General features: G+C 38.2%; 2 protein-coding genes across 6 annotated transcripts in view; one reads left to right on the top strand and one right to left on the bottom strand.

Annotated features, from left to right (window-relative positions):
- The window catches only part of LOC109418964 (uncharacterized), a 49,942-nt gene extending 32,109 nt beyond the window's left edge, over positions 1 to 17,833 (top strand). For both annotated transcript variants that reach the window (XM_029877725.2, XM_062853941.1), the window contains 2 exons: positions 5,315 to 5,666; positions 17,444 to 17,833. In XM_029877725.2, the coding sequence (XP_029733585.1) occupies positions 5,315 to 5,445 (131 nt within the window). In that variant the 3' untranslated portion in view covers positions 5,446 to 5,666; positions 17,444 to 17,833. The remainder of the gene's footprint in view (positions 1 to 5,314; positions 5,667 to 17,443) is intronic.
- Positions 1 to 24,951, bottom strand: part of LOC109418956 (mediator of RNA polymerase II transcription subunit 15) — a 566,077-nt gene that overhangs the window by 319,459 nt on the left and 221,667 nt on the right. The window lies entirely within an intron of this gene.

The following is a 24,951-nucleotide window of genomic DNA, read 5'->3' as shown; positions in this document are numbered from 1 at the left end:
GCATGAATCGAAAGAATTTCTTGAAATCTTCTATATAAGGTTTGTTTAAATCGACGGAGTAATTCAAGGAGGAATTATAAGAGAAATCCTTCCTGAAATTGTTGAATACATTTCTAGATAAATTTATTTGTAAGTACCAGTAGAAATTCCTGAAATACCTGCAAGAATACCTAAAGGAAATCCAAAAGAAAAACTTTCAGACTTTTCAAAGGAGGAATGACTGGAAAAATTATTAGGAAAATATCAGAAGAGAATCTTATGGAAATGCATGGATGAAGTCCCAAGGGAATTCCTGGAGGAATCTCAACACTGATTCTCGAAGGGTTTCCAGGAGGAATCTATATTGGAATCTCAGAAAAAAAAAACATAGAGGAAGCTTTGGAGAAACACCTCCAAGAATTGGCAATTCCTGAAAAAATCACAGTAAAACATGAATCCCTGCATAAATTCCTGTAGCAATCCCAGCAAGTATTCTTGGAGGAATCCCTGGAGGCAACTTTAGAAGAAAGAAACAGTTTTCAAATTGGGACGAGATTGAGTCAGGAGAGTGAAAAAAATGATTACATGTTTGTCTTACTTATAATTACTAACCAGGCAACTTTTGACGTTTGTTTTATTCCGGAGGTACATAATAAAAAGGGAGGGTCTTTCATCTTTTTGAAACGATAAAACTTTTTAAGTTGGATAGCGTTAGGTTATTACATTATTTTTATTTGTTTTCATCCGAGAACTTTACCATAATGCTAATTTATCACACATTAGGTTACTACATAATGACAATTTTCATGGTCAATGATAATTTTCAAAGCTATAAGAATCCTAAACATAAAAAAATCATGAAGAATAAGCTGCTGCACAGTATATTATGAAGTAAATATGTAAGCATCCTTCACTACAGGTTCTGCCAGGGCACCCTGGGTGTTCCAGAAGTGGCCGAAATGGTCAATGACCGTTTTCATAGTTATAAGAGTCGTATTGACAAAAAATCATAAAGAATAAGCAACCGCACGATGAGTTGTGGAGGCAAAGTGCAAGGTCTTTTACTACAGTCACTACTAGGGAACCCCACAAATGCAGGAAATGGCCATAATTATGATTGACAATTATCATAGCTATAAGAATCTTGTTCTTGGAAGATCATGAAGCTTGAGCTGCCATACAGTATGTTCTGGAATAAGTGTGGAAGTATCCTTTTGACAGGTTCCGCCAGGACACCTCGGACGTTTCGGAAGTGGTCAAAACGGTCAATGATCATTTTCATAGCAAAAACAATCCTAATGACGAAAAATCATGAAGAATGAGCTGCTGCACGGTATGTTCTGGAGTAAAAAAGCAAGTGTCCTCTACTTCCACCAGGGCACTCAAGATGTTCCGGAAATGGCCAAAACGGTCAATGATCATTTCTACAGCTGAAATAATTCTATTGACCGGAAATCATGAAGAATGAGCTGCCGCACGGTATATTTTGGAGTAAAAATGCAAGTGTCCTCTACCACAGGTTCCGCCAGGGCACTCCAGATGTTCCGAAAATTCCTAAAACAGTCAACGATCATTTCTACACCTAAAATAATTCTGTTGACCGGAAATCATGAAGAATGAGCTGCCGCACGGTATATTTTGGAGTAAAAATGCAAGTGTCCTCTACTACAGGTTCCGCCAGGGCACTCCAAATGTTCCGGCAATGGCCAAAACGGTCAATTACCATTTCTACAGTAAAAATAATCCTACTGACGGAAAATCATGAAGAATGAGCTGCCGCACGGTATATTTTGGAGTAAAAATACAAGTGTCCTCTACTACAGGTTCCGCCAAGGCACCCCGGATGTTCCCGAAGTGGCCAAAACGGTCAATGCCCGTTTTTACAGCTAAAATTATCCTATTGACCGAAAATCATGAAGAATGAGCTGCCGCACGGTATGTTTTGGAGTAAAAATGAAAATGTCACCTGGCATCGGTTCCCCCGGAGGCGTTCCAGGGGATCCAGAAACATCCAGAAGGACTCCAGGTGTTCAGAAAATGTACTTATACAATCAGCTTCGATAAAGTTTCAATAATTTCCAATGTTTTAAAGTTGTTCCATAGAGAAAAAATAGTCCTGATAGAAATACCCCAAATGCCATAACGTTGGTACCCCACGGGAATCCGGAATAACTCCGGAACCATCCGGGTTTTAGACTTCGTGTCTCATTTTATCAAAACTAGAATAAAAACTGGATATTGTCTCAAATTTTTATAAGGATTGGATAAAAATCAATAGAGTTATGAATTTTTCAAGTTGAAAATTTGTTGCGAAAATGACCTTGGCCTTTTGGGTGTTAAAGGAATATCAGGAGAAATTTCTGAATTTTTGTAAGAATACCTAGAAGAATTTCTACTTAAACTCATGGATAATTTTATGAAAAAAAAGTGGAGGAAATTCAGAAGTAAATTAGGAAAGATACTGTGATAGAATTCTTTCTGAAATTTATAGTATAGAAGGAATTTCTAAAAAAATCGTTGGAAAAAACTCCAAATTTCAATTTTTTTTTTTTGAAGATTTTTTGTAACAATCCGTGGATGATTTTTTGGCCGAATATGCGAACCATTTTCCGCAAACAAAAATTGAAAGATGTTTTAGAAGAATTTCTGAAGATTTTCTAAAACAAATCTTCAAAAGATTCTTCAAGCGAATGCCTAGAGAAATTTATGTATAAATAACCAGAGGAATTTCTGAAGTTATCCCTGAGCGAATTTCTCAAACAATCTCTGAAATGATTTGTGAAAAATCATGGACGAATGATAAGCAATTCATGCCAAATTTCTTTAAATAATTCTTCATGGCTTTTCTGGAGGAACACATGGAAGATTTTCTGAAATATTCAGTAACATGATGATTTGATGTGGGAAGATTTATTCGGAGATCGACGTAATAAAGTTGAAAATTCTGGGTTCACTTAATTTTATCGATCACCTCAGAATTGCAACACAAGGCAACCAAGCAGATGGCACAAACCTACACTACCCATACAGAAAGATAGTTCGGCAAATACATCACAACCAGTAACTACGCTCTATCAAGTGCTTGTCACGAATATCTAAGTTTCCGAAGGAACCCCTTGAGGAGTTTCAGATGGGATCCCTGAAGGAATTTATGAAGCAGTTAAATTGCAGGGTAAATAACCTCGGAGATATTTTCAAAGGAATCCCTGAATGAATTTCTGAACTGTTTCAATTTTTGGAACATTCATGCAAATAACGTTATTGTGTATGTCCATTGCTCAAAATATTGGCTTTTGAATAACCCATACATTGTTTTGGAAACAAAAGATTTCGATCGTTATAAGCTAGCGAGATGTGGTTTATTCGTTATTTAGTGAGCATTACTAAAACTCCGAACCTTTTATCGAAAACATGCATTAGAATTGCAGTTTTTATGTTTTAGTATTATTAAATGTCTTCGAATTGTTTGTATCAGGATTAAAACTATAATAAACTTCAATGAAAGCTAAAACGCTGCCTAAAGTTTACTTGGGTAGCTATCTAGACAGGATCCTCCAAAGAGGATCCTCTTTGGAGCCACCATCGCTCAGTTCTTGATGCAATAGCAACAACTCTTCTCAGAAACATTCGCTTTCGCCCATTCCAGATTCACAAACATTCTCTGGACGTAATTTTGCTTTTTCAGCACCTTTTTACTTTTTTTGCACCAAATTTGTTTCCAAAACCACAGAAATTTTATCTTAATCACTTGACAAAAAGAGATATCGAAGACATAAAATGCTAATTACCATAGCGACATTAGTAACCCTCCTGATGCGTTAGGGTCATTTTTGACCTGAACCATACACTACGTCATCGAGCTATTCCCAACGTGATGCGTTAGGGAGCTTAATTGTCCTTTGTGATCATTTAGACATGTCAACAGATAGACAGACGCTTTCTTAGTGTTACTTGGGTAGTGATCTTCTTTGGAGCCACCATCTCTCACTTCTTATTGTATTAGCTACAGTTCTTCACAGAATTCCTCCATTCCAGATTCAGAAACATCCGCTTGGCGCCAAATTGTCTCGGAAACATCGAGAAAAAATGTGTCGAATAAATGATTGTGGAGTTTATGGAAGAGATGAAAAATAAAGAGTATTTTTAGATAGTATTCATTGAAACGTTTGCCCAGATATATTGCCTCAAGGAGCTAGGCCAAGTTCTTTTGGAAACACTGAATTCGGATTCTCTTCGTTAAACTAAACCACTAATCACTATGCATCTCCATGTGTTTTAGTCTATTTTGGTATAAAATTTGAATAAAAATAAAATAAATATTTTACTTTGATTTTATGTAAAATTTGATTTTATAGACATTTTAAAAATGGAAAAGTCCTGTAAATCGGTATACACCTAAACCTCATTTTACGTCCACTATTGGCTTAGCGAAATAAAATTCTACTGCCAAAATAATAATTAAAATAGACATTTTTATATTTTTGTCCACTTCTCCTAATCACGGAGATGTTTTAAAAAATATAAAAATGTTGAGTTTGCTCATAGTCTTGGCGGTAGAATTTTTTGTCGCTTAGCCATGCATGGACGTAAAAAAAAGGACGAGGTGTACCTGTAGATTTTTTTTATTTATTTCAAAATTGATGCTTCGAATAGAAACAACTAGTATCTGTGTATGGAGTACAAACACTCAAATTAATTGGTATGAAATTGACTGAGTTATAGCGAAAAAATCCCAAAATAGGATCCCGTGCCTAAACGATCCCACATATATTATAATTTATTATCCCAATAAACAGTTTAAGTCAAAAACACTAGAACAGGTTCTTAAAACGATCATGAAATCAAAATAAAAGGTATTAGGTTTTAAGACCAATTAGCCATTAAAAGGTAACCAGGGGTATTATTGCCTACTGCTCGTCTCTACTTCAAATGATTTGACGGAAAATAAAACGTATGGGAGCCGAGAATCAGACCTAAGATCATTTCCATAATCAATTAATACAACCTCCCCTGAGTTCATGAAATCTTATGCAATGTGAGTTAAAAATGTCCCAAAATGTGCGTATTGTAACATTTTGGGACATCCCTCTCCAATAGCCCTATGCAACATCTTCGCTTTCCATAATTGAAGCCGCTCATTCGTGAAAAGTACACTAACCACACGGTTGCATCACTATTGAATGGAACCGAAATCATCGAACAGGTAACGACAGCATACACCACATTTCTCACCAATATTTACCAGTACCACATACCCAGTGCCGAAGCACGCCAAACACTTGACTAATTTGTTAATTGCTCTTTCCATCTCGCTTTCACTCTCCACCCTCGGCAGTCATCATCCCGTACATTGCACTCAGCCTGCTCGCCCTGCTCAAGCTGATCGAGGTGGATCCAATCATGCCGAAAAGCCGCTCCGATAACTTCGTGCGATTTGACAACACTCAAACCAACACGGAAGCATAGAGGAAAATTAGGAGTTTATGTGAGGATTTCGGCGGCCGGTCGGCAATCATAAATAATGGAGTGGCATCAAAATCAATATATGTACATCAATCGAAAAAAAAGGGGGCCAACAACTGCAATCGTCGCCATCATCAATCTTGACGAACATATGTAATAAGGTACAACAACAACGGAGGGCGTCGTCTCTCAGCTCAGAAGCATCCAGTGGAGCTGCAAGTCAGGTAAGAGAATTGAGTGTTCAATAGGGTGGCCTGTATGAAAAAATAAATAAAACATTGTTCAAAATGTCATGGTAGGCTCAGTGTACCAGTTATGGCTCTAGAACCTCAAATTGATCATACTTGATTTTCGACCTTCAACGAAGCAAATCAACAGAATGAATGATCACATTCGCAAAAGCTAGTTGCATTTATTTAAACAACAAAAATTGCTCAAATTCTAATAAAAAATGTAGAAATTGTTCTTATGGAATAAGCTTTTCTGGCGACCATCAATATCGGAGTCAAATCATAGCTACTAGATCTGGAAGGATATACTTTACACTTTTGAATTATCAAACCCTTTGGAGCCGGAGGGGTCATACATGACCCCAACATAAAAACGGATGTACAAATTCGCACATTCGATAAAACAGAATACTATCTTCGGCAAAGTTGCTGAAAATGGAGTCCTCTATTTGTATTTGGAGTTTCATTGACTACCTAGAACATCCTGAACACCATGAGGTTAGGAACATGAAATAATTGACATACCACTAGATCTAAAAGTTGAGCTTGGATGTGGGTAACGTTTATATGTATTTAACCTTTGCCAAGAATATCGAAAGGTGTTTTATATTCTGGGATGTTCTAGGTGTTCCAAACTGTCCTATAGTGAAGTCCTTCAAATCTACAAGAATAATTGTATGCATAACCTACTGCCCAAGTAGCACCTGCAACTTAAATAGAAATGATCATCGTTGTAAACAAGTTGCAACTGAGTTTACATGAAATAATAAGTTATTAAATAGTTATATTATCATTCCGGACCTGACGTTTATGCCACACTTGGTTATAACATATTTAAAACAGTCAACGAGATCAAAACAAACGTCATCGTTATTCGAAACTTACGGAACCAATTTATAACTGAGATTTGTCTGATTGTTTCAACCAACCTCAGTTACAACCAATTTAAAACCAAAACATTGATATTGGTTGTTATAAACCTGTTGCACTTGAAACTACTTTAGAACATAATGAAAGATTTTTGACAGGAGGGGTGCTAACAACGAAAAGTAAGGTAAAATGGTTTTACGACCATAAAAAGTATAAAATGCATCATGAAAAATTAAAATGCTCCACAGATTATGAAATCATATACGAATAGAATGTTCAGCTTCCTTCATAAATACTTATTAGCCATCCATCCATAGTACATATAAAGTACATATGTATGAGCGTAAAGAATTCTGAGGGGAACAGTTTGTTTTACATCACTAAAAATTGCAAATTAAATGCTTAAAAAATAATTTCGCTCTATGTCGGCCCGTATACCTAATAGCAGCAGTTATTGAGCTCTTTTTATATATACATCCCAAGAATCTCCCACACAACCATAAACCACACTAGTACTGTTCATCATACTGTTCACATCAATTTACTTAAGTATTTCAGTACAACATAACATACAAAATGACAAAATGCTTTTCAAGCAAATAACAATATTTATACCCCAGTTAAGCCTTTATACCCCAGTTAAGTTGTGTTACAATAAGAAATCGCTATTTTTTTTAATTACAATTTAATAAATGATCTTGAAAATTATTCACAGATATATTAGTCTCTGGCCCAAAATGGCAAAAATGAAAAAAAAATCACTAAAACATGCTTCACAATGTCACTATGCTGTGCTTCAGATGTGCCAACAACGACGAATAGCTGCATCAGCTGTTAGTGTGGTTTCGTGGTCGTGCAGCTAGGTCACCAAGCATTTAGTCACATCGTGCTGAGGAGCGCCGCGGGTTAGATTCCCGCCGCAGCTGACAGAAAAAGTTTTCGGCTGTGTCACTGGGCGTTGCATGCTAGTCCGTAGTCTAGTGTCGTGCTTCCTTCAAAGATCTAAATAGCTCACTGGAAGCAGTAAACGTGTCCGTGTGTTTCAGCTGTTCCGGAAAGCGAGAGCGGTCCACACACGGAACCGCCAAACTACCCAAAATTGAGTTCTTTTGACGCAATCCCTTAGTTCGGCCCAATAAGCCAAATTTGAGTAAATCGATTAAACTCACACTAGGTAAATTGCCTTCACCTCCAGCAAAAACATTTACTTAAGAGTAGGTAAATTCAACCCAAGACCCCCCCTCATTCAACCCAAATTTGAGTAAACCTGCATTTACCCAAAATTGGCTTATTGGGCTCAAGGACCCCCGTTGGGTAGATGCATCTCTGTTTGTTTTTGACAACATCGGTGAGGGAAAGAGGGAAAACAACCTAATTTTGGGTAACTAGTTTATTCGATATACTCAGTTTTGAGTAAAATCGACCCAAAAATTAGGTAGTTTGATTTCTCCGTGCAAGGAGAGAATGTAAATCCTACCGCACATCCGAGATGAACTAGCCTCGCGCTAAAAATCTCGTTAATAAGTTCCGCATATCAACAGCAGCTCGGCATTCAGGTTCAGTTGATGCTAGGACTTTTTTTTGACGCAGTGTAGTACTAGTAACTGATTCCACCATTGACCAGACCATCGACCCTTGGTTTGTGATATAAACAGACGGGAATGGCCTAGTAACACACCATTCACTATTTCTTGAAGGGCAAGCTGGAACCGTGTGCAGTCAAATCAAGTTTGTTGCTGTCGTAAGGTGCTTTCCAGGACGGCGAAAAGGGTTCCTTCTCTGGGAATACTTGGGCACGCCTGCGACAAACAAACCTGAAAACTGAAGTAAGTCAGCAAAAATCATTCGATTCACAAAAGTTCACTTACATTTGGATCCCTGGTCCACTTCCGAGAGTTTGGCCCATAACTACCACTAACGCGATCCGCCAGCAAATCCCTTCAAAATGGATCTTGATTCCCTGCTCATGACCTTCAAGGTTGATCGGTGTTATTTTAGCGGCCAAGTCCAAGGCGCATTTGTTGGAAACTGCAATTGGAAACATCGTCATACGTTCAAAGTATAATCTCTCTTCAATGCAAGGTCAAAGCTTAAATCATACTTACTTTGAGCAGGCAGCAGCGCTGGTTTCGGTTGGATATTCGGAATTCCCAGCAGCATTATGGATTTCTTCACTGGCCGTTTAACCGTCGAGTTTTTTCTTATTCCAGACAAGCCATCGGCACCAAATAGACAACGGATTAAGGCCCCTTAGCGTGTCATCGCAAAATGGCTTCTTCAAAATCATTGACCGAAATCAACTTTACACAACATTGCACCAATACATATTTGTAAAAAATCGACACTTATCTTATTCTATAAAATAATCAATTTCACGCGAGATATTCAGCATAAAAATGTATTCACACTACTTCAAATACAAGCCTCTTTCCAAGTAATCACGATTTCTAAGCATTAGTTCACCCGAAAGTAGAAATTTTTAACGATTTGTTTCGAACGCACTAAAAATGTGGTTGGCGGTGTTTACCACCCACCGCAGTACCAACGACGACAACGGCAGCGCGGTGGTGTCTTTTGGCGCGCACAATCATCGATCATTGCACGCAGTGATGTCGATTCTGCTGACCAAAGCATCAATGAAATTGATCGAAATCAATTAAAAAATCCAGTCAAACACATTGGTTATGCGTCATAAAATCAAAAACAATTTGTGGGGTGATTATTTTTAACTTTTTTACCACAATTGTTAGAGAAACAAGCAAAGCATTATAATTTACGAAATCTTCACCAAGCGGTCCGCCAGCACTGCTGTTGCAACAAACATAAACAGTGGGAGAGCGTACCAAAATAATTCGATCATTTCTAGATTGTTACATAAAAAATCTAACATTTTTCGTGACATTTGGATATGTTTCCTTGTTATTCATTGAAGTAGAGTAGTTTACTGCCTGAGTTGCTTTCAAATGATTCAGATTCTCGAAATGTTTACATTGGAGGTACCGAGACAAAGAGGTGCTATTTTTGTTTGTTTGTTTATGGCATTGGTATAGAAAGGCTTCACAACTACTATCGTGCTTGATGATTGTTTGGAATAAGAATCAAATAAGAAGAGTAAAATTTGAGCTGACACGCTAAGGGGCCTTAAACTGGATAGTTTCGAGTTTCGGAACCGAGAGATGTTTTGTTTTTATTTTGGTTCGTTCTGGCGTTACCGACACATGCACGCTTAAAAAAATGATGCAGCTCAAAGTCAGCGAAATTTAGCAAAACAAAAAATAAAAAAAATTTAACTGGATTAACTTTTCAGTCGTATTGAAAAAAAAAATAGTCTGGTCTGGTATATGTGGAACATACTGAAATAGTTTATGCTAAGGAGCCATCCATTCAGTACGTCGCGGTCCTAGGGGGGAGAGGGGAGGTTGTGAAAGTGTGACAAGCAATGCATTAGGTATAAGAAAAACCCGGACGAAGGGAGGATGGGGGATGGGGGAAAATTTCCAATTTCATCGTGACGTATTTAATGTATCCCCCCTAATAGGCCGTCATTTTTTACACACTATGTTTCTTTTAAGCGTGTATCTGGTATTACAAACACATCGTTAAATGCAAGCAACAGTATCCTAAACAGTGCACTGCTATGCATGGTGACGTCATCATGAAAACTCTTTTTCTCTCCTACAGAAAATTAGAAAACAATGGGACTAATATGTATCAATTTTTACTGGCCCTGTTGTTTTCTAATTATCTAAAAGAGCGGAAGAGTGAGATTTTCGCTCATTTTTTGTAAATTAACATGTTTCTGACGTTATTGGTTTTATTTCTGGCGTTTGATTTGAATAGGTCGAAAATTTTCTATTAGTTTTAGTATGCAGATACGGCCTATAAATATCGAACTCCAAATTTATTTCGATCCATCCACACATTTCAAGCGTGAAGATCGATATCGTTAAGCATAATTATTCATTTGAAATGACAAATAGTTTTTTTAGCATTCTATGGGAGCATTCAATAGGCTGACGAAATGTATTAACTTATAGCAACATGGCGTACATTTTCATCACAAATTGCTAAATTTGTACTCGCAACATGAGATATACAGTGAGGCGCGTAGGAAATATGGAACCAGAATAGGGTAAGAAAGGGTATTGTCGGCAGGTTTGTTCTCTTCGTCATGGGAGGTTTTTGTAGGCCGAATTGCCTGAAATTTGGGCATACAACTCATCTTGGTTGGGAAGGACTTGAGCCTAAATCTGAAACCAACAGGTTTCGAAAAACCCCCCATGACGAAGAGAACAAAACTGCCGAAAATACGTAAGTTCCCCTATATACTTTCACATTAAATCAGGAGCCGCACACAAATTGACGCTTTTCTACAGCCAAGATTTCGACTTTTTTGAGCACTCAATTATTAATTTCAGAAATGAAGGTATTGAGTCACTAGCAATAACGAATGCGGTGACTAGCTCATTAGTCATCGAATCGGTCACAATTTGTAAGTCAACTGTTTAGTTGTATCTTAGTTATAAATTGGTTGCATATTGAAATCGTTTATAACACAAATAGATGTTTTATATTGACTCCGCCTCTTGCGCTTTTTTCGTTGCAATTTAGTCTTTAATAAGACGATTGGTTCAAACGGCATAACTTTCAAGATAGTTGTATATTAATTATAGGAACTTGTTAATACCCAAGTGTGCTGCTTGGGTGGGATCCGTGAAGCTCTTGACATCTACAATGTCATTTATAGACACAATAGGGATATTCCAGGTCAGCCAAACTACCTTGGAGTTCAGAACTTCAAATCTACACTCGTAACAACAGCTGTATCTGCTATACTGAGTAACGTTGCATAGTTATCCGTGGTTATTGGACCAATCTGAAGTCTACTTGTTTATTATAAACCTTTGGGACATTCAGGTTCGTCCAAACTGTTCTATAATGAAGTTCTTCAAATCTACAAGAAAAAGTTTATGTGTTTCACCATAAATAATAGCATAGCACAATCTGTTGAGATCCGTGAAGCTCTTGAAATCTAATGTCAAACTTTAAACTGTGATCTGTAATCGCCCTGCATGTCATGAGTTATTTTAAGATAGTTTTGAAATATTCCTGATCATCAACACTACTGCAGAGACCATAGCTTCAGGTCTTCACTTGTGATTATAGCTTTTACCACTACGTCAAGTAGTGTTACATAATCCACTGACCTTACCAAAGTAGTTGGAGGAACAATAAGCGTTGTTATATATTTTTGGGATATTATGGACTTAGTCATGCCTACTGCGTTTTTGACGTTTCAAGTCCCTAGCCAAGCCCAAGTCCCCGTTCAAAATGTATGAAAGCCCGTTTTTCAAAAACTCCCAATTTTCCCATGTGTTTTGCCTCATAAACCTTCCTCGGGTGAAAACTAACGGAACAAAACTTAGACGACCCAATTCGGACCATCCGTTCGCATGTTATGCGCGGTCCCACGTAAGCCACTGCATCATATATAGATAGATAGATAGATAGATAGATAGATAGATTTATCTATGTCGTAGTCTCTGGTTATATTCTGTGAGCTCCAGTAAGTATAATAGATTAGGCAACATAACTCTATATAGCCAAAACAGAAACTTCAATCATAATAGTTTGGATGGCCCCGACTGATTTTATGATGCTCATTGAACATTCAGAAGATTTATTGGACATGATAGATTACAAATCGTAGCTTTGTTTAATGAAGGAAGCTACCGTTACACCCGTAGACTTTAGAGTGTAATCTCAAGAACGGTTTGGATAACCTAGGATATCCCAACACCCGTTACACCCGCAGACTTTAGGATCCAAACTCAAGAACAGTTTGGATGACCTAGGATATCCCGACTGATCTAATACTGTCTATTGAACTTTCAGAAGACTTACTGGACATGATAGATTATGAATCGTAGCTTTGTATAATGAAAGAAGTTACCGTTACACTCGTAGACTTTAGGATCTAAACTCAAGAACAGTTCGGATGACCTAGGATATACCGACTGATATTATACTGTCTATTGAATTTTCAAAAAAAAACTCACTGGACATGATATATTACAAATAGTAGTTTTGTATAATGAAAGAAGTTACCGTTACACCCGTAGACTTAAGGATCTAAACTCTAAAATAGTTTGGATGACCTAGGATATCCCCATAGATCTGGTAGTGTCTATTGATCTTTCAGATGACTCACTAGACATGATATATTACAAACCGTAGCTTTATTTAATGAAAGAAGTTACCGTTACAACCGTGGACCTTGGGATCTATACTCAAGAACAGGTTGGATGACCTAGAATATCCATAAAAAATATTCTGCATGATATTCTACCCCTACAGAAAAACTTAGAAAAAGTTCCATAATAACACTTGGAAAAATTCCGGCTTCAAAGGGTTAAAATTACTTTTATTAATGCTTCTTCTTCTTTATGGCTTTGCGTTTCCACTGGAATTTGGCCTGCCTTATCTTCAACTTAGTGTTCTTTGAGCACTTCCGCAGTTATTTTTTGCCTGCCATTGCATGAATTTGTATATTGTGAGGCAAGGACAATAATACACTATGCAAAGGGAAATAGAGAAAAATTCCTGACCCGAACGAGAATCGAACCCGCCGTCTCCGGATTGGCGATTATAGCCTCAGCCACTAGGCTATCCGGACACCCACTTTTTATTAGTTTTTCATATAAAAAAAAGTTTTATCACACTTCCATTTTACATCCATGATTGTACGACATTTGCCAGAAAACCGTTTACCAGGAAACATCAAATAGCGGCTATTTCGATAACCTGACAAACGGGAAGCAGAAAAGTGGTCTCAGATCATATCTGAACCGAAAGTGTTCCGCAATCGACTCCGGGTGTCCCCCCCAGAAGTGGCCAAATATAAAAGTGAACCATCATCATGCATGCGACAAATCGTGGCTTTTTGGGTAACCTGATGAACGGTTGGCAAGAAAATAGTTTCATATTTGGGACCCAGTAAAATTTAGATCCGGTTCCGGGTGTCCCACCAGAAGAAGTCAATAGCGGCATTTCCGATAACCTGATGAACGTTCAGCAAGAAAATAGTCTCAGACCACATCTTAGACTATAGGAAGTGTCCCGGAACCGGTTTCGGGTGTCCCGCCGGAAGTATTCAAAGCAGATCAATTTATGGGGGGGGGGGGGAGGGGCAAAGCCTGATTTTTCTGATTGTTTGTATGGGAAAATCGAAAAATTGTCAAATATTGGGGGGGGGGGGTCAAAACCATGCTTTGCACCACCCCCCCCCCCCCCTAAGTTGGCGTCTATGATTCAAAGGTAAATGTGAACCAAATTCATGCATGCAGTACATCATACTGCAGCGTTTTGGATAAGGTACACCGGGGCAAGTTGAAACGGGTGGGGCAAGATGAAACGCGATGTTTTGAAATAGATTTCAATAAAATTTGGAATTTTATCCTTCGCTAAAAGATTGTTTGAATCAAAAACTATGTGTTATGGCAATCGAACTGTTTGTCATCATTAGAAAACATCATGTTAACCCGCTGTTTCAACTTGCCCCGGTGCACCTTAACCTAAAGTTAGTGGGGGAAAAAGTCTCAGACCATATATAAAATAACCGGTAGTGTCCCGGAACGGGTGTCCCACTGGAAGTGGTCATATGGGCATCCATGCGATATATCTAATCGCGGCTTTTTCGGTAACTTGATGAACGTTAAGGAATGAAATATGTAGTCTCAGCCCATATTTGGGACAATCAGTATTGCCATGGGATCGGTTCGGGGTTTCTCGCCAGAAGTGATCAAACGTAACAGTGAACCAGACTCATGCATGCGGCACATCAAATAGCGAATTTTTTGATAACCCAATATGGTTAAGTAAGAAAATTGTCTCAGACCATATTTGGAATAACTGGTAGGGTAAAAGCATTAGACTTCGCCACTGCTCTAGTCTACGCCCGCTCCATACAAACTCCATTTTAGATTAGAACAGAATTTTAAGGGGTGAAGTCTAGTGCTTTTACCCTAGTGTTCCGGAACCAGTTCCAGATGCTTCGCCTGGAATGACCAAATGTAAATGTGAACCGAACCCATGCATGTGACTCCCCAAGCAGCACACAAGTCACAAAGGAGTATCGACAGCGCATGTTTTTGGTTGAACAGGAGTCATTTTCAAGTTATTCTGCCTTTGAGTTAGAATTACATGAGTGTAGCTCCTGTACAACCAAAAACCTGCGCTGTAGACACTGCTTTGTGACATGTGTGCTGCTTGGCTCATAAAATTGTGGCAAGAAAATAGACTCAGACCACATTAAAAACTTTTTTTTATGTCTAATGAACCGTTAGGACGAAAATAGGCTCAAACCACACTTGAGACTACCGGTGGTGTTGCAGAACCAGCGTAGGGTTCTTCGCCGGAATTACGAAAGTAAACAAAATCAATGCAAATGATAAATATGTGTAAAAGAACAAAATCTTAACAAAATCACATCATTTCAAATTCCAGAGGTGTAAATATACAGATAAATAAGCCAACGTTGCAAGAGAAAATTAAAAAAAAAATCGCATGAAGCCCATGGCGTTCCATGTTTTTTTTTTTTTCTAAAGGGTGCCAGGGACGTTCTAGGGCGTTTCAGAAGCGTTCCAGAAGTTTTCAAGACGTTTCAGGGGTTTCATGAGCGTCACAGGAGATTTAAAAGCGTTTCAGGAGGTGCTTGAAGCGTTACTGGGGTTTTCAAGGGGTTATAGGGGGCTTTTGGGGGTTTATGGGACTGTCTGGGATGTCGCAAAGGATTTCAGGGGGCTTCAGAGGGTTCAAGGGCTATTCCAGGGAGTTTGAGGGGATTCCAGAGGACTCCGATGGCATTCCACTGGCTTTCAGGATGTTTCAGTGGCGTTCCAGGGGTGTTTTATTATGCCTGGAGGTTTGGGGTGTTTCTTGGGGCGTTCCAGAGGTTTTAGGAAGTTCTAAGGGGCTTTCAAGTTGGCAATAGGTATATTTCGGAGGAGTTTCAAGACGCTTTAAGGCGAAGCCCCTCTGAATACTGCTTGAAAGCGCCCCAAAATCCCTCAAAAACTCCTGAAACGTCTTGGAACGTCTTTGAAAGAGTTCTGAATTCTTGAATTGTTTTTTTTTTCATATCTTTATTATCGAGATTTTCAGCCTATGGCTGGTTCATCTCCTTTCTGATTCTTGTCTTAATGTATCCGTGAATCGCTTTCTAAAAAATCCATGGAGTATTTTTGAGAAAGTTCATGGAAGGTTTTTTAGATAAATGCTTTGAGAATTTTCTGATCCCTCTATAAAAAAAAATCTGAAGAAATTCGTAGATGAATTTCTGGAACAATCTATTCAAGAAATTTAGTGAAAAATTCTTGAAGTATTTTCTACAGGAATCGATGCAAATTTTTGGAAGCTATCCGTGCAAGACTTTCCTAAAGAGTTCTTGGAGAAATTTTAGGAAGACACTCTAAAGTCTTAAGCAATCCTCCGAAGATTTTGTGAAAGAAAGTTTGACTGATTTTTTTAGGATTTCCTGGATGATTATTTAAAGTAAATCAACCAGAAATTTCCAAAGGAGTTCCTGATAGAATTTCTTTAAGAATCTCTGGGAGATTTTTTCAGGAACTCGTGAAAGACTTATCAAATGAATCCGAGGATGGAATTCAGCAAGGGTTCGTGCGAGAATCATTAAAAAATCTATAGAAGGTTTTCAATGAGAAATCTGTAAAGAAACTTCTGGAGGAAAATCTGGAGATATTTCTGAGGAAATTATTACTCGAATTATTGATAAAAGCCATGTAAGATTTTCTGAAAGAATACTCTGAAAAAATTGTGAAGGAATTTCTTGGGCAGTTTCTATAGGAATCCCTGAAGAAAATTACCGAATTTCACTTTTTTTAAGAGTCCATGGAGGAATTTCTATAGAAAGCTCAGGAAGATTTTCTGATAGAAATTGTGAAACGTCTGGAGAAATCCCTAGTGAAATATCTGGAGAAATTGGAAGTTGCTGGAGAATTCCTTGTGAAATGCTTGGAAAAATTTCTGTCCAAATTCATGGATTTTTTTTAAACGGAGAAATTTCAGAAGTAAATAACGCAGGATACTTCGAAAGATTTTTTTAATGAAATTTGTTAAATAGAAGGAATTTCGAATCAAATCCCCGAAGAAAATCTCCGAATGAATCTATGGAAGATTTTGTAAAAAAACCCGTGAAGGAATTTCTGGTCAAATACTCGGACAAATTTCGGAAAAAAAAATTAGAAAAAAATTTTTGGAGAATTTCTGAATAAAGCTTTGGTAGATTTTCTAAAGGAATCCCTTATACATTCTCCATACGAATTCCTAGAGAAATTTCTGAATAAATATTCACAGGAGTACTGAAATAATCCCTGGATGAATTTCTCAAACAATCTGTAAAATGATTTGTGAAAAAAACATAGAAGAATTAGCCAGATTTTATAAAAGAATTCTTTGTGACGCTTCTGGAAGATTTGCTGAAATAATTCGTCAGAAGATAAATTTGGTATGTACTGGTTCTGCGTATCTGGAGGTATTGAGGCATCGCCAGAAATTACGCCTGCGAATATTAAAAATGCATTTACCGTATAGAATGTATGCAATTTTATTATAATATTTCTTTAAATTTACATAGGATGAACAATATGACTTTACGAACATTATTATTAATGGATCACCCTAATGTACGAGTAGCTGCATGTACCCAGTAAACTCACTCACAAACTTTCGACATCCAAATGCGAAGAATCGCTTGTAGATGCCAAATGGCAGGGCTCCAATTCGGCGCCGCTCTTTTCAGTCGAACGCACTTTTGAGAGCTTGCCACAATTTTACCCTGATTTTCAATACATTAATTTTCTACTGCTTTTTTTTCATTGCAGCCCAAATCACCACCGATCGGCCCCTATTACGAGAGACCATACCATAAATGTGCGCGAGCATACTCGTTAAACAGCGTACGCTGAGCAGTAGTAGGCTTCGACTTTTTCACAAACTACCCCCGGGCCGGCCCTCGTCCAGTGTCTTACCCCTTCGCCATTCGCACAAAAAAATGAAAGAAAAACGCGCCCCGCCCCGCAGAGGGAAAGACACTCGAGCACAATGCAGAGTTTAAGATATTTTAATTGTTTATTGTTAGGCTCTTTATAACTGACGACACGGTGGTACCTTCATACTGGTGTGGTATGGTGTAACGAGTGCGTTTCTTTCGCACTTTCGACGTTTCTTCTTCGCTATTTTTTCCTCGCGAAAAAAGCCCCGGGAGTCTTTTCTGTCCGACGACCAGAAAAAAAAAGAAAAGAAAAAACAACTATCATACTTTTATATGTAATGTGTAAGGTAATCAGGCATCCATCCAACGAAACGATGATGGCTACGCTCCTCTAGCAGTAAGATGAACAACAAACGACGACATCGAACCGAACTTACGACACTTTTCTGTCACGCGGCTTATGTGCTTCTAATTTTAAACTTCAATTTATATTTATTGGAAACGCTCATTTCCCTATAGATTTTCTCAACGCTGACTGATTCTAGGTACTTGCTGTAAGTTTAAGTTTTTAATCCTAAGCTGAAGTGGAATGTTTTCGAGACGATTTTACTGCCACTGGATCGTAGTCACACGGACATTATTAAACGTACTTATCATATCGTATATTTATTCTCGTTTGCACATCTTAAATCGTAAAATTACCAGGATTTTATTGAATGAAAGCGATAGGTTTTATTCCTACCAACAGTATTGTTAATGAGTTAAATAAATTCTTGAAATATTGGTGCATTTGCATTTTTTTATCCGAACTCCATACAGTTGTAAAATTTTATCCACAGATTTCAATTCTATTTACTCCTTCACATAAAACACGTGCTGGATGCTGCATGTTAAGAAATTCTGCAACACAATCAACAGAAACTGAAAGCTTCAAATAAATAATTCTATTTCGATTTTTTACAAATACCTTACAGTTCCATATACTTTTTGGATTGGGGTACGTACCTGAAAACACAAAAAGAAGAGAAAATTTATTAGAACAGTCTTAAGAAATGAACCAGCCTAGAGCTGAAAATCTCTATAATAAAGTGATAATAATAATTAGAACAGTCTTCACAACCATCACAAAATGTTCATATGAAATGTTACATAGCAGATTGCTTTATTTCTGAAAGCTTTCTTCAACTTTCAGGGCAATATGGTAACAATGTAGCATTTGCTCCTCTCCTCTTTTTTTGGCGTAACGTCCTCACTGGGACAAAGCCTGCTTCTCAGCTTAGTGTTCTATGAGCACTTCCACAGTTATTAACTGAGAGCTTCCTCTGCCAATGACCATTTTGCATGTGTATATCGTGTGGCAGGCACGAAGATACTCTATGCCCAAGGAAGTCAAGGAAATTTCCTTTACGAAAAGATCCTGGACCGACCGGGAATCGAACCCGTCACCCTCAGCATGGTCATGCTGAATACCCGTGCGTTTACCGCCTCGGCTATATGGGCCCCAATCCTGTAGCATTTGCAGGAAAAAAATTAATGCAGGGCCATTATTGGGGCAAGAGAGGGAGCCCAGATTATCTCATGATTTTATAAGTGAGTTAACCCTCGAGCAGTCGCGTCTTCGGCTACCCTCAGTGACACTACGCTCACGCTGTGTACCACAAGCGACGCTCACGCTGTGTACCACAAGCGTGATTTTTTTCATGGTGCGTGTACTCAGTACACGACGCGACCGCTCCCGGGTTAAAAAACTTTTTTTGCTAAAGTTCCTGAAAAAAAAACAATGTTAGAGTTATTGCTGGATAAACTTGCAGAGAAATACCTTAATGAAATGTTGTCCAGAACTGTCTCCAGGAAGTCATAATAAAAAGAATAAAAAGAATAATAACCTGAGCGTTAATACTTTAGCTGAAAAATGACTTGAAACTTCCGAAGGAATGCCTAGTGCGTAGCTTAAGAAAAGTTTAAAAATAAGGTTACTAAAAGCAATGTTCTTAAGCAATTTCAGGAGGAACTTGTGGAATTTTCCCCAAAAATTCCCGCTGTCTTTCAGGACTTCCTTCAGTGTTTTTTTTTCAGTATTTGCCTCTTTGAACAGTTCGTAGGGTTCCAAAAATTTTTTGAAGAATTTTCTTTAGACGCCTTTCAAGGAATTTCTCAATTCAAAACAACGTTTTCACACAACCAAAAATTTCTACGCTACTCTTAGAACCCCAGAGTGCAACTCTGGTAACTTAGCAACATTCACTTGGTGATCTAGGTTATCCAAACTGTTCTGGAATTAAGACCTTCAAGCTCAACAAGCTCTACTCTTGTATCTCTTTACTTTATCGATGTGATTCTTCCACGATTACCTCTGTCGTAACTCATAATATGTTGAGTATTTCTTTGTGTTCCTTGTGCCTCCACTGACATACAAATGATCTTTATGATATTTGGAAGTGTCGGAAATTACCCAAGAACTCCTCTTGGCGTTCCTCGGAAATTACTCCAGGAGTCCCTCAAAAGTTCATCGTGATGTTCTCCAAGAATACCTCTACGAGTTTCTAGGGAATGCCTCAGGACTTCCCGTGAAATTCTTCAGGAGATTCCCAGCAGTTTCTCAAAAATTTCATTAGGAGCTCTGGAATTCCTTCAGGAGTTCCTCGGGTTTTACTTCAAGAACTTTTCGAAAAATCCTGCAGGAGTCCCTCGGGAATTCTTCCAGAAATTCCCTGAGGATTCCACTGGAGCCCCCCAAAGATATCGCCAGGCATTCCCTTAAAACTTCTCAAGGAAATTTTCTCAAGAGTTCCTCCAGAAATTTCTCCTGGGATTTCTCCAGGAAGTTTTCCAGGGATTCCTCCAGGAATTTTCCTAGGAACTTCTCCAGGGATTGCTCCAGTGATTTCTCTAGAAATTCTTCTGAGGATTCCTTAAAGGATTCCATCAGGAATACCTCCAGAGATTCCTTCGTGAATTCCTCCATGGACTCATCCAGGAATTCATTCAGGCATACCTCCAGAAATTCCTATCCGCTCCTTCAGTAATTCATCCAAGTTTTCCGCCAACAACTAATCCAGGGATTTCTTCAGTATTTAAGGGATTTTTCCAGAAATTCTTCCAGGGATTCCTCCAGCATTTCCTCCAGAAATTTTTCCAGGGAATACTTCAAGAATTTCTCCAGGGAATTTTTCCGGGTTTCCCGGTTAATTTTTCAAGAAGTTCCTCCCGGAATACCTCCAGGAATTTGTTTAGGAATAACTGCTAATTTATCTATGAATTCATCAAGGGATTACTTTAGAAATTCTTCCACGGTGTCCTCCAGAAATATTTCCAGGAGTTCCTCCACAAAATTATCACAGTATACCTCCAGCAATTCCAACAAGGGTTCTTCCCGGAATTGCTTACAGGGATTCCTCCTCAAAGTCTTTCAAGAATTCTATCATCATTCCTTCAGGGATTCCTCCAGGAATTCTTCCTGGATATACTCCAGGATATATTTCCGAAATTCCTCCAGCAAATACTCCAGGAGTTCCTTCAAGAATTACTCCAGGAATTACTACAGGAAATCATCTAGGAATTGTTCCGGGAAACACCTCTGGAATTGCTTCAAAAAATATTCTGGGAATTCCTCCAGGAATAACTGCAGGAATTCCTACAGAAATTGCTGTAGGAATTACTACAGGAATTTTCCAGAAATTCCTTCAATTCCAGTTCTTGCGGGAAAAACCTAACGTGAATTCGGAATTACTCGCACGAATTACTCCATGAATTCTTACAGGAAATACTTCATGAAATACTCCAGGAATTTCTCCAGAAAATAAAAATTGAAAAACATGACTTCAAAATTTCCTCGAAGTTCAAGGAAATTTTTAGGAATTCCTCTATGAATTTCCCAGGCAAATTCTTTTAAAACTCCTTCACAAATGACTGCATGAATTCTTGCAGAAAGTACTCCAGGAATTCCTTCAGGGTATTCTTCAGACATTTCTTCAAGAAATTCTTGAAGAAATTCCTGGAAGTATTCTTGTAGGAATTTTTGGAGCAATTCCTGAAAAAATCTTCAAGTAATTCCTGGAGAAATTCCTAGAGAGATTCTTGGAGGATTTCCCTGGGAAATTCTTTTAAAACTCCTTCACAAATGACTGCATGAATTCTTGCAGAAAGTACTCCAGGAATTCCTTCAGGGTATTCTTCAGACATTTCTTCAAGAAATTCTTGAAGAAATTCCTGGAAGTATTCTTGTAGGAATTTTTGGAGCAATTCCTGAAAAAATCTTCAAGTAATTCCTGGAGAAATTCCTAGAGAGATTCTTGGAGGATTTCCCTGGGAAATTCTTTAAAAATTCCTTCACAAATGACTGCATGAATTCTTGCAGAAAGTACTCCAGGAATTCCTTCAGGGTATTCTCCAGACATTTCTTCAAGAAATTCTTTAAGAAATTCCTGGAAGTATTCTTGTAGGAATTTTTGGAGCAATTCCTGAAAAAATTTTCAAGTAATTCCTGGAGAAATTCCTAGAGAGATTCTTGGAGGAGCTCTTGAAGGATTTCTTGGAGATATTGCTGAAGGAATTCTTGGAAAGGAATTCTAGAAGGGATTGTTGGAGAAATTCTTGGTGGATGTCTTGGAGAATTCCCGGACGAATTTTTGGAGGATTTCCCGAAGGAATTCTTGGAGGAATTCCTGGCGGTATTCCTGTAGGCATTTCAGGGGGAAATTCTGAAGGTATTTATTGAAAATCCCTGGAGGAATTTCCAGAGATATTTGTAGGAATCCCTGGCAAAATTCCGGGACAGATTCTTGGAGGAATTTTGACATAAATATTGGAGAAAAAAAATCCTGGAAAAATTCCTGGACGGATTCTGGACGGATCTGGAGAAATTCCTGGAGGATTTTTTGGAGAATGTTTTGGAGGAATTCTCGAAGTATTTCCATGAGAAATATTGGAGAAATTCTTGGAAGAAGTCTCGGAGCAGTTTATGGAGAAATCCTTGCAGTTACTCTCGATGGAATCCCTGGAGTATTTTCTTGAGGAATTTCTAGAGGTTTCCTGAAGAATCTAGGAGGAATTCATAAAGGAACTTCTGGAAGATTTTTCAAATTAATTTTTGAAGAAATTTCTTGAAAAATCCCTGGAGGAATTTCTGGCGAAATTCCTGAAGGGATTATTGGCAGAAATCATAGAAGGTTCTCTGGTGAAATTCTTAGGGAAGGTCCAGTAGGAGTTTTTGCAATTATTGGAGGGATTCTTAGAAGAATTCTACGGGACTTCCGTGGAATCCTCGGGGAATTTGCGGAGGAATTCCTGAGGAGCTTTCGGAGGAATTCCAGCAGACCTCCTGATGAAATTTTCGAGAAACTGCTGGGAATCTCCTGAAGAATTTCACGGGAAGGCCTGAGACATTCCCTAAAAACTCGTAGAAGTATTCTTGGAGAACTTTACGATGAACTTCTGAGGAATTTCCGAGGAACGTCTAGAGAAGTTCTTGGGTAATTTCCGACACTTCCAAATACCATAAAGATCATTTGTATGTCAGTGGATGCACAAGAAACACAAAGGAAATACTCAACATATTATGAGATACAACAGAGGTAATCGTGGAAGAATTACATCGATAAAGTAAAGAGATATAAGAGTAGAGCTTGTAGAGCTTGAAGGTCTTAACTCCAGAACAGTTTGAATGACCTAGATCACCAAGTGAATGTTGCTAAGTTATCAGAATTGTACTCTGTGGTTCTAAGAGTAGCGTAGATTATATTCCGCGAACATTCGCTTCAATAAAAATATCCTAAGATTTACAGATATTGCGACCCATACTTCAAAATACATTGGGTCCATTTGTATGCCAGCGGATACCCAAATAACAACAAATAGTAATACTCGTAATATAATAAGGTGCAACAGACACAATCGTGAAAGAATTATGCCATTAGAGTGAAGAAAAACAAGAGTAGAGCCTGTAGGCCTTGAAGTTCCTAACTCCAGAATAGTTTGGAAAGCCTTGAATATCCCATGAGTGTACCAAAAGCATTATAGATGTGCACTGAGGTTCCATCACCAGTATAGACAACATTCCACGAATATTTTTCACAACTAAAACATGATACAGTATGTGGATATCGTAAACCAAACTTCAAAGTGTATTGGAGGCCATTTGTATTTCACGGAATGTCCAACTACCACAATATCAAGTTGCTCATAGCATTGTGAGGTCTAATGGACATCAATGTGACTAAATTTCTTGAACAGAGTGAACATAAACGATGGTAGATGTTTCAGATCTTAAGAAAATGAATTTCATAGTATTTTGGATAACCTAGATCACCCAAGTCATGTACCATAATTTCAAGGGGTGCTCTAAGGCTTTTCGTGTACCGTAGACTATGTTCTGTGATCATTCATCGTGCATAAAAATTGGTTGAGAATGGTTCATTTGTGTCACAAACTTCGGAGTATTTTGGAGGCCTTAGAATAGCTCTGGGATCAAAACTTCAACAGACTATGATGGGTAGTAATACATTGCATGTCTAGGATCAGTGAAAACTATTGATGATTAGCAAAACGATGAAATTTCAGCAAAAACATGCAGAATTTATAAAAACAAATACAAAAAAGGCACGTATTTTCGGCTCTCCGCAAAAGGGGGGAGGGTGCAAAGGGGGGAGATACCATGCATTTCTTAGAACAACTATTCCCCTTGACTATAAAAAAACCTGGGATAAAATGTTTTAAAACAAAGAAGATATTGCATTTCTACCAAAAGTAGATCGTCCCGGGTGTTTACGGGTTAACAGAACCTGCTGCTACTATGCCATCTATTCTGATAACAGTAAAAATTTCGAAGATTAAAGCCTCCTTTTCTATTACGTTATTCAATGGAGGCTGTAAAGGATGACAATATCAAGAGGGAAGTGTTTGCTCTGCTGGACTCTATGCATTCTCTCCAAGAGCGGCATAGTATCAAACGAAAGTGACAGTCAACAACTCAATGTTGTGACATAACCCTATAGATCGTTTTAACGTTTTCAAGTTGGAGTGGTCCTTTGGTTTAGCTACAATTCTTCCTTCTTCTTGTCGTTACGCCCATACTGAAACTAACCCTGATATTCAGTTTAGTGTTTGATGAGCGCATCCACAGATATTAACTAAAAGCTTGGTCTGGACCATTTTGTTTGTGTATATCGTGTGGCACAAAGGTGGCAGGCAAGAAGGTAGTAGGCACTCTATGCTCAAAGATGTCTCCTGAATTTCCATTACGAAAAATCTCTGGACCGAACAGCAATCGAACCCATCACCCTCAGCATGGTCTTGCTGAATACCCATGCGCTCATCGCAACGGTTATATGGGCCCATCAGAAACATCTCCTCACTCAAATAAAGCTAATAAAATACAATGCTACTAAGGCGATAAGCTAT

This window comes from Aedes albopictus, chromosome 2 (genome assembly GCF_035046485.1).
Source record: "Aedes albopictus strain Foshan chromosome 2, AalbF5, whole genome shotgun sequence".
Classification (NCBI taxonomy): Eukaryota; Metazoa; Arthropoda; class Insecta; order Diptera; family Culicidae; genus Aedes; species Aedes albopictus.
This window is presented reverse-complemented; position numbering and strand designations above follow the sequence as displayed.